This window comes from Hyperolius riggenbachi, chromosome 4 (assembly GCF_040937935.1).
Source record: "Hyperolius riggenbachi isolate aHypRig1 chromosome 4, aHypRig1.pri, whole genome shotgun sequence".
NCBI classification, from domain to species: Eukaryota; Metazoa; Chordata; class Amphibia; order Anura; family Hyperoliidae; genus Hyperolius; species Hyperolius riggenbachi.
Genome location: NC_090649.1, coordinates 301,304,965 through 301,322,991, shown reverse-complemented (window position 1 = coordinate 301,322,991; position 18,027 = coordinate 301,304,965). Strand labels below are relative to the sequence as shown.

At 44.5% G+C, this 18,027-nt stretch overlaps 1 protein-coding gene across 2 annotated transcripts in view; it reads left to right on the top strand.

The window, feature by feature from the left end:
* Positions 1–18,027, top strand: part of MED23 (mediator complex subunit 23) — a 150,840-nt gene that overhangs the window by 54,621 nt on the left and 78,192 nt on the right. For both annotated transcript variants that reach the window (XM_068231572.1, XM_068231571.1), the window contains 3 exons: positions 8,388–8,588; positions 11,846–11,989; positions 14,672–14,817. In XM_068231572.1, the coding sequence (XP_068087673.1) occupies positions 8,388–8,588; positions 11,846–11,989; positions 14,672–14,817 (491 nt within the window). The remainder of the gene's footprint in view (positions 1–8,387; positions 8,589–11,845; positions 11,990–14,671; positions 14,818–18,027) is intronic.

Genomic DNA, 18,027 nt, shown 5'->3' with positions numbered 1-18,027 from the left:
GGTGGGTTTCTTGTGCCCACCAAATATGACATTTTCCATATCTCAGCTTACGCTTCCTGTACACACATAACCAAAGATGCATATTCCTCAGAATATGACAATTCCTAGGACATCAAACTTGATTAGGGTAACATGTTCTAGCCCGAAGCAGCTTAATACCTCGGTGACTGGGTATGTCAGTGACACCAATTTAATATTAAAATATCCACCAGATCCAGACCAGCAGAATGATATAACTTTAATTCCTCTCATATAAACGGTATTCCTAAAACAGGCTAAAAATCATATACTCCATGTATTCCTAAGGCTGTCTACGTCTAGATCCCGGCTGTGTGGGAAGCTGGCTTTTGCTAGGATCACCAAATTGTATCCTTTCAAAGGGCAGGTTCACACTTGGGTGTCACTGGCCCATGAAGTAACTTCTTTTGATCAAGTTAATCACACAAACATTAACTTCACTGGTCAACAAACATACTTCCTGAAAAGAGTTCTGCTAGCAGCTGTGAAAGCCAGAGACCCTAGGCTCACAGTCTGCTGTACCTAAACATTAGATTTTGATCTGGCACGTCAACAACAATCGGTGCAGCAAACCGATTGCGATGGCGTTTTCTTTTCTCACGGCTCTTCCGTGACGGTGGTACTATCAGTGAATTGAACGGAGTAGTAAGTCTAAAGGCGCGTACACACGCCATACTTCCGTAAACGACTGGTCCATCAGACCATACCTCTGGGCGGACGTCTGCCGACAGTAGCACGTGTGTGTGCACTGTCGGCAGACTGATACGCCTGTTTCTGAAAGATCCGCTGAGCGGATCTGTCAGAAACAGGCTGATCAGTCTGCTGACAGTGCGTACACACGTGCTACTGTCAGCAGAACGTCCGCCCAGCGGAAGAGTCTGGCGGACCCATCGTTTGCGGAAGTATGGCTTGTGTATGCGCCTTTAAACCAGACAGATTAAAACAGTTTGAGTGGTGGGAGGTACTTGGCATAGTGCTCGCAAAGGGTAAGGCTGTGTTCTGTGCAGGCTTTACAGAATGTTTGAAGTTTGGGGGGGGGGGGTTTGTTTGTATAGGACTGACACAATTTGAGACTGTATCCTAGTTCACCATACACGTGGTTGCAGATCAACCTCTATATTGGGCAGTGGCTGGACTGTAGTCAGACAGGTGGGCAAGAGATGTAGCACCTATGAAGCCATGCCTGTTAGCAGCAATCTAACTGTTAGCCATATGTGTCCAGGTGACTGTAATTTTACATGCATGGCCACACTGCTGCCCTATCATCAAATTGCAACAAAGACCATCGGGTGGACAAGCACTATGGTTGCATGTGCGGTAATTAATCTGAAGTAGTAGTACAGACTTTAGAGGATGTCTCAGCTTTCTGCAGTCTTGTCTGCATTACAGTGAAGTGTGGTAAGCCTGCATGGACTGCAGCCTCATAGTTCATTGTGTCATGTCTGACAGTAGCCAAGTTTAAAAAAAAAGAGTTAATCTCCTTACCCACCGCAGACACACACAAAGAGACATTGGGTCCACATAAGGCAATTAAGTGTTGGCAGGGGCACCACATGCAGCCTAGTGCCCCCTCCCTTACCTCTAACGTGCGGTACCCAAACTTTGGGAACATGTTTACTATGTGACTTGGTAGTTACATTACCTGGAGGGTGCCCTAGGCCTCTGAAGGGGAAGCAGTGCAGACAGTGCCCCTAATGCCCATACCACCTGGAACAGGCTTTCTCAACCAGGGTTCCCTGAAACCCCAAGGGCCCAACGTGGGGCAAGTATAATAGAGCACATTGTACTAGGGAGTACTGTAAAAAATAAGCACTAAATTAGGGGTCAGAATAATAATGAGCACATTAATAAAAAGCACTAGGATAAGAAGACAGTAAAATGAGGGGCACTGTAATAGGGGGTAGTGAAATAAATAGCCTGATCTACTTTTAAAAACCATTACCTTCTGCAAAATAAATGCAGGGGTTCCTCGAGATCAAAACATTTTTGCAGGGGTTCCTCGAGATCCAAAATTTATTTGCAGGGTTTTTCCAGGGTTAAAAGGTTGAGAAAGGCTGACCTGGGACCACCACCTGCAACTACACCCCAAAGAACCAGAACATTTAAACCATCACAGGAGAGTGAGATGGTAAGTGCTCAACACAAAGCAGCAGCTCACTATTTATGGCTGCAGCAACAGTCTACCTGAAAATTGTACTGTACAATTCTCTGCAATACCAGAAATGGCAAGAATTGACACCGACTATACTAGGTCTCTATGCTACAAAGAGCGGTGCGGCCCTTTGGAGGCTTTGGGTGCCCGCCAGGTAACATAGTTCCAAAGTCACATAGCAAACTCGTTCCCACAATTTGGGTAACACTCGAGACGTTAGGAGTGGGCATGAGACCCCTGCCAACACGTAATTGCATTATTATGTGGAACTGATGTCGGATAGAGAGATAGTGTAGTCACTTCAATTGCTGCCATTTCTGTTACTGTAGAGAATTGCATGTGCCTTTCCTGTGATTGTTTTAAAGGGAATCAATATGGCAACTACTGTGTCTCTTTCTTACAGTCAGGATAAGATGCTCTGAAATGAATATAACTTTGTCACTTTCCCTCTAACACACACAGCATAGTTAAACTTCTAAAATTTTGAAAAATAAAGGGTACATATCATCAGTAAGCATGAGTGAGTGTAAGTCAGAAGGATCATTGATATGGTTTTTATCAGTCCATCTGTGCGCTTCTATGGTTCTATCAAATCATCTCTTCTACAACTCAGTGAGTTGTCATATTTTAATATCTTCCAAATTATAAGGAGATTTCACTATAATTCCTTTTTTTCTGAATGAGCAGGACTCGTTGATTTCAAGCCCTAGACAATAGGTTATGCATGCTAGATAACTTTGATTTGTAGTGCTGTGTTGTGCATTTTTTTACAAGTATATGTGCGTCTTGGATAATAGTTTTTTTGTGCTAGTTTTGCTGTAGTGTTGTCATCAAAGGTGTGGCAAGCAGTCTCCAGTGTACCTATAAATGTACAGATAATTCTTATGTAAGGCTTGTAGTAATCCAGTTAACATTACTAAATTATCATGCTAAGAAGCACTGGTTTTATCATGTTCCATGTTTCTAAATATGTCTCTAGCAACCTTAACTGCAGTGGGCCTGGACTCCACCACCCATGATTGAATTGTTGCTGCTTCCTGTATGTCATATTCAAGAAGCGAACACGTACTGACAAACATTTTTTGTCCAAACTGAAAAAGGAAACTCCGCAATTAGGCCAAACTGGAGAAATCTCTGTCTGCAGCTGTGGTTCCCTTTTGCAAATCGTCCCACCCTCAATACAGGACAGAACAGACTGCAAAGCAGAAAGCCAAGCATTTAATGCTCAGGCTTTACCAATATTCTAGTGTGGGTCAGTGGGTAAAATTATAGTAGAATAGGGGCCATTTTAACAGTTTACTTTTGCTAACTCTTATCTCACTTTTGATCCCTGCCTCTATACCCACTCTGTGGCATACATTTAATTTTTGATTTGTATGCAAGGTAACTTGGCACCAGTGATGCTGATAGGAAATCAGTAATGTGCGGTTACTGATTCTGATCTTGTCAGGGTTTTCAGAACCTAATTACCCCCTCCCACTGGTGTATACACCTTTTTTTTCTCTCAATATAAATTGCTGTATCTCACTGGGAGTTACTAGGAGTGTACACTTCTAATGCTAGGTACACACTATGAGAATTTCTGACGGATTTACTGTCAGATCGATTATTTCCAACATGTCCGATCTGATTTCCAATCATTTCCAATGGGTTTGAACGGAAATCTATCGGAAATCAGATTGGTCATGTTGGAAATCATTGATCTAACAGTAAATCTGCCAGAAAATCTCAGTGTGTTCCTAGCATTAGTTTCTTCTTCCTCTGGCAACTGTATTGTGTCAAGAAGATTCAGCCTACCGTATATACTCGCATACAAGCCGAATTTTTGACCCCCAAAAAGTGGGTCAAAAGTTGGGGGGTCGGCTTGTATGCGAGTCTGGTGCTGGTGATGGTGGTCCAAGCCCCCCGCACTAGAACCCCCACCCCCCAACGGCCGCCGCTACTGCTGCAATTACCTTGCCCGGCGCCGCTTCTTCTATTCCCCTCCTGTCCGGCTCCGTAATTCACTGCAGCGCTCTTCATGGCGGCTGCAGTAGAGAGAGAGCGGTTCCCATAGCAACCGCCGCTACAGGAAGCCGCGCTCTCCGCTGCTTCCTGTCTGATCACAGCAGCCGCCGTGAAGAGTGCTGCTGTCCTACGGAGCCGGAGAGGAGGGGAATAGAAGAAGCGGCGCCTGCTAAGGTAAAAGCAGCGGGGGAGAGGGGAGGCTGGGGGCACTATACTAGCTATACTGGGGCACTATACTAGCGATACTGGGGCACTATACTAGCGATACTGGGGCACTATACTAGCGATACTGGGGCACTATACTAGCGATTACTGGGGCACTATACTAGCGATACTGGGGCACTATACTAGCAATTACTGGGGCACTATACTATCTATACTGGGGCACTATACTAGCTATACTGGGACACTATACTAGCGATACTGGGGCACTATACTAGCGATACTGGGGCACTATACTAGCGATACTGGGGCACTATACTAGCGATACTGGGGCACTATACTAGCGATACTGGGGCACTATACTAGCGATACTGGGGCACTATACTAGCGATACTGGGGCACTATACTAGCGATACTGGGGCACTATACTAGCGATACTGGGGCACTATACTAGCGATACTGGGGCACTATACTAGCGATACTGGGGCACTATACTAGCGATACTGGGGCACTATACTAGCGATACTGGGGCACTATACTAGCGATTACTGGGGCACTATACTAGCTATACTGGGGCACGATACTGGCGCACTATACTAGCTATACTGGGGCACTATACTAGCTATACTGGGGCACTATACTAGCTATACTGGGGCACTATACTAGCTATACTGGGGCACTATACTAGCTATACTGGGGCACTATACTAGCTACACTGGGCACTGTACTAGCTATACTGGGGCACTATACTAGCTATACTGGGGCACTATACTAGCTATACTGGGGCACTATACTAGCTATACTGGGGCACTATACTAGCTATACTGGGGCACTATACTAGCTATACTGGGGCACTATACTAGCTATACTGGGGCACTATACTAGCGATACTGGGGCACTATACTAGCGATACTGGGGCACTATACTAGCGATACTGGGGCACTATACTAGCGATACTGGGGCACTATACTAGCGATACTGGGGCACTATACTAGCGATACTGGGACACACTAGGGGAATAAGGCAGCCAGCATTTCCTACCCCTGGCTTATATGGGGGTCAATCATTTTTTACTGGTTTTTTTTTTAAGTAAAAGTTGGGGTCGGCTTATTTGCGAGTACCGTATTTTTCGCCGTATAAGACGCACTTTTTCTTCCCCAAAATGTTGAGGGAAAAGTGGGTGCGTCTTATGCGGCGAAGGTACGGATTTTGGGGTGCAGAGGTGCGCAGGGAAGCAATAAATACATTACCTGCTCCTGCCGCCGCGCTCCAGGCTCCAGTCCTACTTGATCCTCTTCTTCCGCTGCCCGCTGCTGCCCCCGCCGAACATCGCTGGCCGGTCCTAATTAGCCGCATGGATACGCTATCATCACACGCATGCCGCCGAACAATGCTGGCGGGTCCTAATTAGCTGCGCAGGGATACAAGATCAGTGTGCGTCGGGTCACGTATGCGTGACCCCGGCGCATGTGGTGTGCTGATCGCGTATCCCTGCGCGGCTAATTAGATCCGGCCAGCGTTGTTCGGCGGCATGCGTGTGATGATAGCGTATCCATGCGGCTAATTAGGACCGGCCAGCGATGTTCGGCGGGGGCAGCAGCAGGCAGCGGTAGATGGAAGAAGAGGATCGGGCAGGATTGGAGCCAGGAGCGCGGCGGCAGGAGCAGGTAATGTATTAAGTGTACTCACGCTGCCTGCACAGGGGGGACACCGACACTGGAGGACACTTACAGAGGGGGACACTGGCACAACAGGGGGGCACAGGCACAATAGGGGGACATGGCAGGCACAGGGGGAACTGGCACAACAGGGGGCCACAGGCACAAGGGACACTGGCACAACAGGGGGGCACAGATACAACAGGGGGACACTGGGACAACAGAGCGGCACATGCACAACGGGGGACATGGCAGGCACAGGGGGAACTGGCAGAACAGGGGGCCACAGGCACACTGGCACAACAGGGGGGCACAGGCACAACAGGGGGACATGGCAGGCCCTGGGGGCCACAGGCACAGGGGACACTGCCACAGGGGACACTGGCACAACAGGGGGACACTGCCACAGGGGACACTGGCACAACAGGGGGACACTGACACAGGGGGCCACAGGCAAAACAGGGGGACACGGCAGGCAGAACAGGGGGACACAGCAGGCACAGGGAGACACAGCACAGGACCAGCACAGGGGGACACAGGAACAGCCAATCACTACACTGGCCACATAGAGGAACATAGGCAGGCAACATGGGAACAACCAATCATAACACTGTCCCCTTATGTGGTGTAATAGTATGTAATGTAACTGGAAAGGGGGGGGGGGGGTAAAAAGTCCTTAAGACACCCCTGCATCATAGACACACCTAGATTTAGTTTTTTCTTTTTTTCCTGATTTTTGCCCTCTAAATCTGGGTGCGTCTTATATGCCGGAGCGTCTTATACGGCGAAAAATACGGTATATACGGTACATAAATTGCATTAGAAAGATAGGCATTAGAAAGTCTGAGTGAAAACTGCTATACAGATATGAGACAAGACCAATAACCTTTATATTGCGCTTTTCTCCTGGTAGACTCAAAGCTTCAGATTTGCAGCCACTAGGATGCAGGTCTCCTACTGAATAGTTGCTACCTTTTACTGAAGGTCCTGTGTCAGAGGAAAACCCCTAACCAGTACACTATTCAGCCAGGACATAGGAATTTATTTTTAATAGAGGAGAGCAATTGTACAGATTTTAGACTTTAATTTCTGTGCATTATGCTGATTGGATAGTGACGCTGGCTTCCTGCCTCTCCAGGAGCGGTGAGCAATTGTGATAAGTGTATGATTTTCTACAAACTTCCAATCAGCTGTAGGATGTGCTCTTTTCTCCATTTTTGCTTTAGTAGATTGCCTCTATTCATAACATGTTGTGTGTAGAAAAAAGATATTACATCCTCATAGCAGAATTTAAATTAAAGTTATATATCCTTCATATGTTTGACATGAAAGAATTTGAAAGGAATGTAGTTGTGCTCAATAATTTGTTGTAGAGTTTGATGGACCTGAAACTAAAAGAAGTGTCTTATTTAGTAACTGCTGGATGGGTAAGGGGCCTGACCATTGTAACCTGTCAGTAACTTGAAACTGCAGTTGTTTTTGCTAGAAGCATTCCAGGATATGTGAAATCCAAGTCATATGTGCCTGGTGGGCATTGACGAGCCAGATGAGCCACAAGTAGAGTGGTGACATTAAACCCTATTATTATATCTCTATATGAGCCTGTCTTCCAATCAGTAGACAGTGGTCCCGGTTGCTCTGTAGAGACTACGTGTTACTCTTTGTCACGGCATGCTTTGTTCAAATCTTGTCAGTCTTGTATTCTCTGCTGGCAAAGAGCATGACAGGGTGATGTCAGTCGTCCACATTTCAACATGGCAGTCATTTCCTCACCCCTTTTTTATGGCAAAAGTAAAAACAAAACTATGATCTATGCTTACATAGGCATACAATAATTGCATTAGGTGGATGATTTCTTCTCGAACGCTTATTTTAGTTTCCAGTAGCTTTCTGTTAATGCTTTGTATATATTTTTTATCAAGAAAATATATACTTCTCATATTTTGCCTGTGGAAAGGGAAAGTGCAGTTCCTTGTGTAGTCCTTCGCTTCTCTGATTCATCTCTGCTGCATAACAACGTAAATAAAAGCTGAATTGTGGTGACGGGTTGGGTAGTAGATCAGCTTTATTAGGGTAAATGACTCCTATGGTATCTGGGATAGTGGGCGTATTTTGTTCCCATTTTTTAAAATCATCAAAATTCTTGAAAATGGAAAATCAGAATGCAGCAATTGCTACACTTATTAAGGTCTTCATATAATGAGGTATAGGGTAATATTTTTAGTGTAAAACAGACTGATTAGAACCTTTGTCACTTTTTATTCAGCTTTTAATAGTGTTCTCCATCTGTACCCCATTCCATGCTTCCTGGCCTTTACTTGCCATCCATGTTGTGTATGTGGTTTCTTGTCGAGCGCAAGACTTCTGGAATACTGATTTCTACTTTTCAGCACAAGCAGCGATGTCCTGTTCTGGAGGACCAGCTGGTTGATTTGGTGGTCTACGCTATGGAGCGCTCAGAGACAGAAGAGAAGTTTGATGATGGAGGAACCAGCCAACTGCTGTGGCAGCATCTATCCAGCCAGCTCATATTCTTCGTGCTCTTCCAGTTTGCCAGTTTTCCACACATGGTCTTGTCTCTTCATCAAAAGGTATTTAAGTACATTCCACATACAGAGACAGTGTCATTTTTATAAATTGCATGCCTCTTATCTATAGCAGTAGAGTGGTGTACCGCATTAGACACCAGTGAAAACAAAACGTTTTGAGTGGGGATGATACCATCTACTGGCTAGCTTAAAAGAAAAGTGTAAGCTTTCGACTACTCGGCCTTCTTCAGACTCAGTTCCTGTTTATTATTATTAATTTTGTTGTTATTTATATATTGCCAACATCTTCTGCAGCGCTGTACAGAGTATATATTGTTTTGTCACTTAACTGTCCCTCAGAGGGGGCTCACAATCTAATCCCTACCATAATCGTATGTTTATGTATGTATGTATGTATGTCTAGGGCCAATTTTAGAGAGAAGCCAGCCAATTAACTTATCTGTATGTTTTTGGGATGTGAGGAAAATGGAGTGCCCGAAGGAAACCCACACAGACACAGGGAGAACATACAAAGTCTGTGCAGATAGTGCCCTGGCTGGGATTTAAACGGGACCCAGCGAGCAAAGGCGAGAATGCTAACCAATTTATGTATCTCCTTTTGATGTAAGATATACTGTATATGCCATAAGCTTTTTGAGAATGGCGCTGGTTAGGCAGCCACGGCCATACAGGACTCCGGCCTTTTTTCCATCAAATATCTAATTTTGCTACCTGAGAACCCACCTGGGCAAGGCAGCGCTTATCTTTCCACATGTGATCCTACCTGAGAAGGCAGCGCTGAGCTCCCTCCATGTGGGGCCGCTGAGACGACCACCCAGCTACCTCCGTCGGCAGCACATGGGCTGCACGTAGGCCAGAGCACCGCTGCTTACAGGAGCCGCAAGCCTGATCTGATCCGCACCGCTCTTACACTGCTGTGGCCACTTCACCGCTGGGATCTGCAGGAACTCCACCGGCTGGACCCAGGCATCCTCTATCCACGATTCTGGTACAACAGCACGGAGGCTACGTTACCGCCAATGCCAGGGAGATAAGAGGCTGCATGCGGCTGCTCCATCGCGACCATGGAAGATCTGACTGTTGCTGTTGCCTCGGGGCCACTTCATCGCCAGAGGATCTCTTGTACGGTGACCGCTGCTGCTCCAGCTGCCACTTCACTGATGGGAGATTTGGCACTGAGCTATGTGAACTGGGACTCGCCGGGGCTAGGGCAGGTATGTTCGCCACGCTGCTCCATCTCTGCAGCCATAGCAGGCCAGCTGCTTCTGCCCTCGCCCCTCAACCTGCCCACTGATACAACAGGCAGGCCCCCAGCCAGCATCACAGACTGCTGCTCCAGCCATCAGGTCTACCCCCTCAGCAGCATGGCAAGTCCATTGCCACCTTCCAGGCCCACCACAGCCTAAGGTGCACCCCTGGCCTGGGGCCACAGTCTTATAGCACCATCCTGTCATGGAGTCCTGCAGGCTTTTCCATGCCTGCCCCCCTTCAGAAGGGATGCTCTCCTCTGCCTGAAGCCACCGTTCGATCTTTTTGGACTCTGGGCTTACCAGCCCAACCACATTTGGTCCAACCTCACCAGACTAGGCCACAAGCCTACTCCCAACCAGAACAGTAATCCAAGCCACCAGCCAGCCTCCACCGCAACCCCATGGGATTCTCGGACTCTCTCTCTCTTATTTCTTATTTGTCTCTCTCTTATTTCTCCTCTATACTTTCCTTCATCTCTTCTCTTGCTCTCTCCTTCATGCTATCCAGCTCTCTCTCTCTCTTCTCTGCACTATCCTCTATGCACGCACTGGGGGTTATCTGAATTGCTGCAGAGTGGTTGAGCGCCGCAATGGAATGTGGCAGCTCCCCCCAACATAGCACTCCACTATGCTTGTCTATATGCCCACTCTATGTATAACTCATTGTATTTTATGTTATTCACTGTACCATCGCCTACCCTGTATGTGCCAAAAGAAATTCTGGGTACAGCACCTGTAGTACCTGGCAAAATAAATATTTCTGATTCTGATAAGCTGTGTTTTCTAACATTTTGTTAGCATATAGGAATTGAGACTGAAGGTGCATTATCAGCCGAAAGCTTACTCCATTTCTTTTAAGTTAGCCAATAATTGGTATCATCCTGTTTCAAAACTTCATGATTCTTATACATTAATGCTACAGCCAATATCGTATTAGTTTTAGTAGTGCTGCAGTGTTAGAACTTCTTGATGTTACTTAGGCACCTCTGGATGTTTCTCCTCCGAGGAAGCACACAAAACAGTAATGAGCTGAAAGAATTTCTCTAACCAGTCTCCCATATTATGCAAAACCTAAAATAAACCGTTTATAATGTTGTAGGTTGAATTGACTCTCTAAAACCACGTCCAGTTTAATTTTCTTTCTTAAATGTCTTCCTCTCCCTTTCTTAGGGCTTTATTCCTGAATCTCCCGATTTCCCCCCCCACATTACAACACACAATTTTCTAAGCATTACTGCACACATTTCCTGTGATCGTTTGGCTTTCTTTTCTGAAGATTCATAGGAAAACATTTACTGGTATATACAGGAGATTGCAAGAAAATTGCATAGCATCGTGTTTTATTTTCAATTTTCTTGCTCTCCTATTGACTACATTTTGCATAAAAAATCCTGTTGCATCAGTAGGAATGGACCAGCACAATTTACATTGATAATCACAGTACTCTGCATTCGGTGAAGCGTAGGCAAGGTGCATGTCCCGATTTTCGTCATAATTTGGCCAGTAGAAAAGAGCCCTTTTATAAGTGAAGGTAAAATATTTGAAAATGTTTCTTGTCCTGTACAAAACATTAGCAGGTTAACTGCTTCACACCCTCCTTATTCCTAAATACTACTGAGCCTCAGTGTCGAATGCAGCTGCTTATGATTAGTCAATTTTAAATCTGCATAAAAAGTGCATTGGCTTGGAATTGTTAGCATCACCTTTTCCATGCGTTCTTCAGAGGTTTAGTAAGATTGAAGGTGTGCAATCATGACTGTGAAGTGTGTGACCAGTCTAGATCATCCAAAGAGAAGAGTATTATTAATACTTGTGTTTGTCCCAAATATGTTTCTTTAATTTCTTTAATATTTTTCTTTAAAGGAATGCACAGTTTGAGTAAAAATCTGACTACCTAGAAATGACACCTTAGTGTAAAGTTGTGTTTCTGAAACAATTTTTAGGCCTGTATAATTAACGAACACTGAATTGTACCACAATCAAGATCTAAAGTTTGTGCTTGTTTTCCGTGACTTTTTTTAACTTGTTTATGAGAGTGTATCTTTCTAGCTTGCAGGCCGGGGCCTCATCAAGGGCAGAGATCATCTCATGTGGGTTCTGCTGCAGTTCATCTCTGGTAGCATACAGAAGAATGCTTTAGCTGACTTTCTTCCAGTCATGAAGCTCTTTGACCTCTTATACCCAGAAAAGGAAGTGAGTTTTGCTTTGATAAGACTTTTTACAAATCTGCAGGGTGAGAAAGCCAAAGGAAGCCTTGTACTGGACCTGCAAAGTTCTGCTGTAAAATATGCCTTTTTTATTCAGATCACCTCCCAAGTTAGGATTGATGCATAACAATTGATTTTAAAGTTAGTGGGCATAGTACCTGTTGCAGTTTTATAAAGGGTAGTCCTATGACTCATAGTTACAGTACATTCCTGCTTAAAAACCCCAGCTGATGGAAGCATCCTTTTTGTAAATTACCTGAAATTCGATATACATTGATGCTTGAGTCTTAGTTGGCAAGGTTTTAAGATGTTTTTAAATTAAAATAAAAAAGTATTAAAATACATTAACACCCAATGAGGTTCATGTTTTAACGAGTAATACACAGAAAACGCATACAAATTTTATAGAATAGTGTAAATTAAGGCAAAAGGAAGGGAACAGACTGAGTGTAAAATTAAGATTGAGGCTTTTTAATTTTTTGGTGTTGCAATATTACAAGTACACCGATATCCAGTGCCCACTTCACAAGCAGTCCGGATTAAGGATGGCCAGTTGAGATGCAAGGAATTCCAACTTGATGCAGGATTATGCAAATTTTGTATGCAAATTTATGCATCTTGAAAATTGACCAATTTAATCAAATGCATTCTACTTTGGGGCATTTGAGTTGACATTTTTCAAGCTGCATACATTTGTATTCAAAATTTCATAACCCTGTATCAATTCGGAATTATTTGCATCTCAATTGACCATCCTTCTGCTGGGTACACACAATGTACACTGTGTGTACCCAGCATTAGTCAGGATAATGGACTAGTGAGATGGCATCTATGGCTATCATTCATAAAGCATTCCCGCATGCGGAAATGCTGAAAACAGCTGAATTTACCGAGCACTTAGCAAACTGTTTATTCATAAAGGCTGTTTCCGCATGAAAAGCTGACATTCCTGAGCAGAGCGATAAATTACCGCCATGTGCGGTGATTATGTTAACAAATGTCACTATATGTCAATTCATAAAGATTAGAGCAATCGGTGTCAGCACGGAGATTACCGCTCCCTTTGAAGTAGCGATAACCATGCGGAGAACAGCTAAGCTAATGAGACAGACATCCCAGGCAGCAGCTGCAGTGAGAGCAGAGCAAAAACGGGCATTGGAATACCGAGGCTGTGTTTTTTAACCCCTTGGGTACCTGTTTTCAGATATATTTCACATCAGAAACCCTGCATGTGTAACATTTTTTTGAACTTCCTCTAAGTTGTGGCAATTAAATAGATTGTTTAGAAAGACTAATAGACAGATTCCGGCAGATTCAGGGCAAGGAGAGGCTGTTTTTAAAAAAAATGCTTGTGTAAAGGGATGCTGGGGCTGCCTCATCTATAGTAACGCTGTCTCTGGAGGAGAAAATGTATCAACTCAGGCAGCTTCTCATGTTACACAAACATACCGCCAGCCTACCGCCTACCTAGTCCAGGGAAAATACCGAACTTGTATTGCAACTGTAAACATTTTTATGAATGAGAAGTCTAACCTACTGAATGCAGTATTTTTTTTTACCGCACTGCTTTTATGAATGATAGCCTATGCCTGTTATACTCCTGCCTGAGTGCAAGTATTGTAGATAGCTGAAGTCTTGCAATGGAAGTCTTATGTGCAGATGCTGTTCTGTTCTTTATACAATGTTTAGGTGATTGTTTTTCTGGTAAGGTGCTGCAGGAGCATGTATTCTCAGCTGTGCAGATTACTTCCTTTCTTGCCTTGCAGCAATAGGTTCCAAGGTGTCAGTCTAGCCAGGACACTATTTGCCTGTAGTTTGTATCCACTCCTTGTGTACACATGGTTTCTTCTTTAAAGAGAATGTGAACTGAAAATAAAAAGTCAAAATAACCATACACAGGTCATATATACCTCCTGTGTAATCTACACCTCAATCTCTTTCTCATCTCCTGCGACCCGTTTGTCCACTGTGATCAATGGAATTTTCCGTCCTCCATTTTAAAAATGGCCATTACCCCATAACAGTTTCCTGGTCAGCACACTGTTAAACTGTAATATCACCCACTTGAGCCATAGGCAAACATGGACATTACCTTACACATTCAGTTGTAACTGACAGCTGCTGATCTATAACTGACAGCAACTGGTATATTTCAGTTCTGACAAAATATTATCAGACCTGGAAGTGATCACTGTAAGAAGAAAATGGTGAGCTTCTGAGAGGAACAGATTGTGAGCTTAGCATGTAATATTCATTTGCAGCTACTTCATGTGTTTATTTTAAATAATTTTACTCACTTCAGGTTCCCTTTAAGCACTCTAATTTACTCCCACATTACAAAAATGGGCTGATATGGTAATTGGTTTCCACACCCAAAATTGGCCTTTGACATCAGACTTTAGCTTTGGACAATTGCAGAATAGACCTTGGCCAAGGTGATTTATTTTGGGTCATCTCAGCAAAGAATTTAGCATGTGTACACCTCGTTAATTTTTTTTTTTTTTAAGTGATATGTCATAGTCTGCTTCACACACCTGCAATTGCCACGTATTCTCATACTGACTGTTATGCAAACTTTTTTGCTTTGTTGTGATTTTAGATTTTAAGTCAGTTTTTTTGTTGTTAATTTAGTGTGCTGCTTGCTTAACTAGCAGTATTATGTCTTCAGTGTATTCCAGTGCCTGATATCACCAAGCCTCAGTCTACGCATTCCTTTGCAATGACTTGCATTTGGATCCATCTGAACAGAAAAGCTCAAAATGACAACTCCAAACTACAGATCCCTATTCCTCATTCACTAAAGCTACACCATGAGTATGTGAATAAATCATATTTTTACTTTTCACGGTTTTTAAAAGTTGCATGTTTTGTAGAATGTTCCAGTTCACTTCCAAACTATAGCTTTAAAGTGTATCCGAGATAAACTTTTACTCAATGCATAATTATGTTCCTTTCATATAGTTTATAGATCATTCCTCAAGCCAAATACTTTTTTGTTTTTTGTTTCAATACTCTAATTCCCTATAAACTAAACAAGCCTCATCCACAGGTTTTCAGAGTGCCTTGGCATTTTCAGACAGTAACAAGGGTTTATGGGAGCTCAGTCTCGGCAGGAGGAGGGGGAGGTGTTACTAGTCAGAGATTTCAGAAGCAGAGGGAAGGAGGAGAAGGGACTGAATTTACACACAGGCAAGCTGATAGCGTCTCCAGCCCTCAGCCTGTGACAATGTGACAAACAGAACATGGCTGCCCTCGTATCACAGGAATAAATAATCATAAACTGTTGAAGCTGTTTGCAGCTAGATATGCTGTTTAAACTATCTAAACTTTATATAAGGTATATAGACAAGTTACAATAGAGGCACCCCTGGTGTGGTCTCAGCTGGTCAAAGCAGGTATAATTGGAATGGCGTCCAGGGTTAGACACAGATCTCCCCCCAATAATGTAACGACTCACCAGATGGTGCGGCCTAGAGGGCCCGTCTGCGCAGCAGGGGTATTGGCCACCCCTCAGCCTCTCTGGCGAATCTCCACTGCTGATCCCTCTTGCTGAACCTCCAGAAAAATATATAAGAGACGCTTCACATAGCGTAAAAGGGATTAATCCCGTATTTATTAAAAAGTAGGTTAGGTTTAAAAGTGAGCGTTGCTCGTGTTACAGTACTAAAACTGCGGTGTGGGACTTAGGCTAACATGCAGCCAAATGCTCAGAGGCAACCACCGGAGATGAACTCCGCAGAGCAAAATCCCCGCCGCCAGATCAAAAACAAAGATGGCGCCCGTCAGCCAATCACCGCGTCCGGTGACGTCAGACGCAACGCTGCTCCGTAGCTCCGCCCTACGCGTTTCGTCGCTATGGCGACTCCTCAGGGGCTACGGAGCCATTAGAGCAGCGTGTTTATATAGCGTATGTGAACATGCGCGCTAGTGGCTGCCTGCTAGCTCACTCCCACATCGCTTACATCATCCAACAGATAATAATGGGTAAACTATAAACAGTCCTAATCACTTAGTATCTCCCGTAGCAGCACATGATTAGATTAAATATAAAACTAAAAACAGAAGCATGTTTGTTAATCAGAAATCCTATACGGATTCCGTAAGTTACATTAACATTGAGCTTTCAATGCGAGAGTGACCCCTAATGGTCAATTCAGTGTCACACTCCAAGGCAGATATAGCTAATACACGTAAAATTCATGTCTACCAGACAGTCAGAAGAACATTAAACAGTAGATTAAACCCACCAGACAATGTTAAATCCCCCACCCGCACACACAAATCACAGACACTTCCCCCAGCTATGATAGTTCCAAACATTAATTATTACTGATGTGACAGTTCAGGTCAATGTCAATATTCATTCCCCCTGGTTCCAGTACCCCCATTTTAAAAATCCATTGTGTCTCAGTTTTTGAGACCTCCCTAGTGCGGTTACATCCTCTCCAATGTGTTTTAATCTTCTGGACCCCACACAACCTCATAGTTTTTGAACAACGGCCATGATGAGTGGAAAAGTGCCTAGGCACACTATGTTGTTGAAACCCCTTGCCTATCTTATATATATGTTCCCCCCATCTTTTGTGCAAGGCCCTAGTGGTCCTTCCAATATATTGGAGGCCACACCCACACCATAATAAATACACAGCGTATGAAGTTTTGCATGTTATGAACTCTCTGATTTTGAACTCCTTTCCATTAGCAAAAGATCTGACTACATTGGTTCTGACAGTGAGGCCCTCTCCACATGCCCGACAGTCCCTGCAGGGGAAAAACCCAGCTGTCTGCCAGGGGTTAGTCAGGCTGCGTGGGGGATCCACACAGCTCGGTGCAAGGTAATCTTTAAGATTTCTTGCACGCCTATAAATGAATTTAGGACGTTCAGGTAAATGCAGCCTCAACACCGGATCCTGCTGTAAAATTCCCCAATGTCTTCTAATTACGGACTCTACTGCCCTATATTGACTGTTATACCCCATCAAAAATGAGAAATCCATGCCCTGCCGGCTCTGGACCCTCGGTACAAAAGTAAGGGCCCTATCCATTTCCCCTACATCTGCTCTCTGCTGGTAGATGTCGTCAGGGTTATAACCCTTTTCAACAAACCTCTGTGCCAGCATTTCAGACTGGCTGGTATAGTCCTCTAACCGGGTGCAGTTCCTGCGCAACCGCAGGAACTGTCCCCTTGGTACACCCCTGAGCCAACTAGGGTGATGGCAGCTCCCTATTGGAATATAGCCATTACGATCAGTATCTTTAAAATGCGTTTTGGTCCATAATATATCCCCAGTTTTAATAATTTCTAGGTCCAGAAAGACAACGGATTGTGGGCTAATATTAGCCGTTAGCTCAATACTAAGATCATTACTGTTGAGCTCCCTAATATAGGATTCAAACTCAATGGCTGACCCCTCCCACAAAATAAGCAGGTCATCTATATAGCGGGCCCATTTAAGGACCGGGGACGAAATAGGTCTGCTAAGGACTTCCTCCTCCCACACAGCCATAAAAATATTCGCAAAGCTTGGGGCGTACCCTGCACCCATCGCACAACCGCGCCTCTGTACATAGTACGCCCCAGCATGCCAAAAGTAGTTGTGTGTCAAAGCAAAGCTCAGAAGAGTCAACACGAAATCCCGCTGTTTCGACCTCATATCAGTTTTCTCTAAGTATATACCAGCCGCCCGCAGCCCGTGGTCATGTGGAATGATGGTGTACAGGGACGACACGTCGGCAATACCGAGCATAGTCGCCCCTGTCACCACCACCCCCTGGAGGCGTGCAAGAAATCTTAAAGATTACCTTGCACCGAGCTGTGTGGATCCCCCACGCAGCCTGACTAACCCCTGGCAGACAGCTGGGTTTTTCCCCTGCAGGGACTGTCGGGCATGTGGAGAGGGCCTCACTGTCAGAACCAATGTAGTCAGATCTTTTGCTAATGGAAAGGAGTTCAAAATCAGAGAGTTCATAACATGCAAAACTTCATACGCTGTGTATTTATTATGGTGTGGGTGTGGCCTCCAA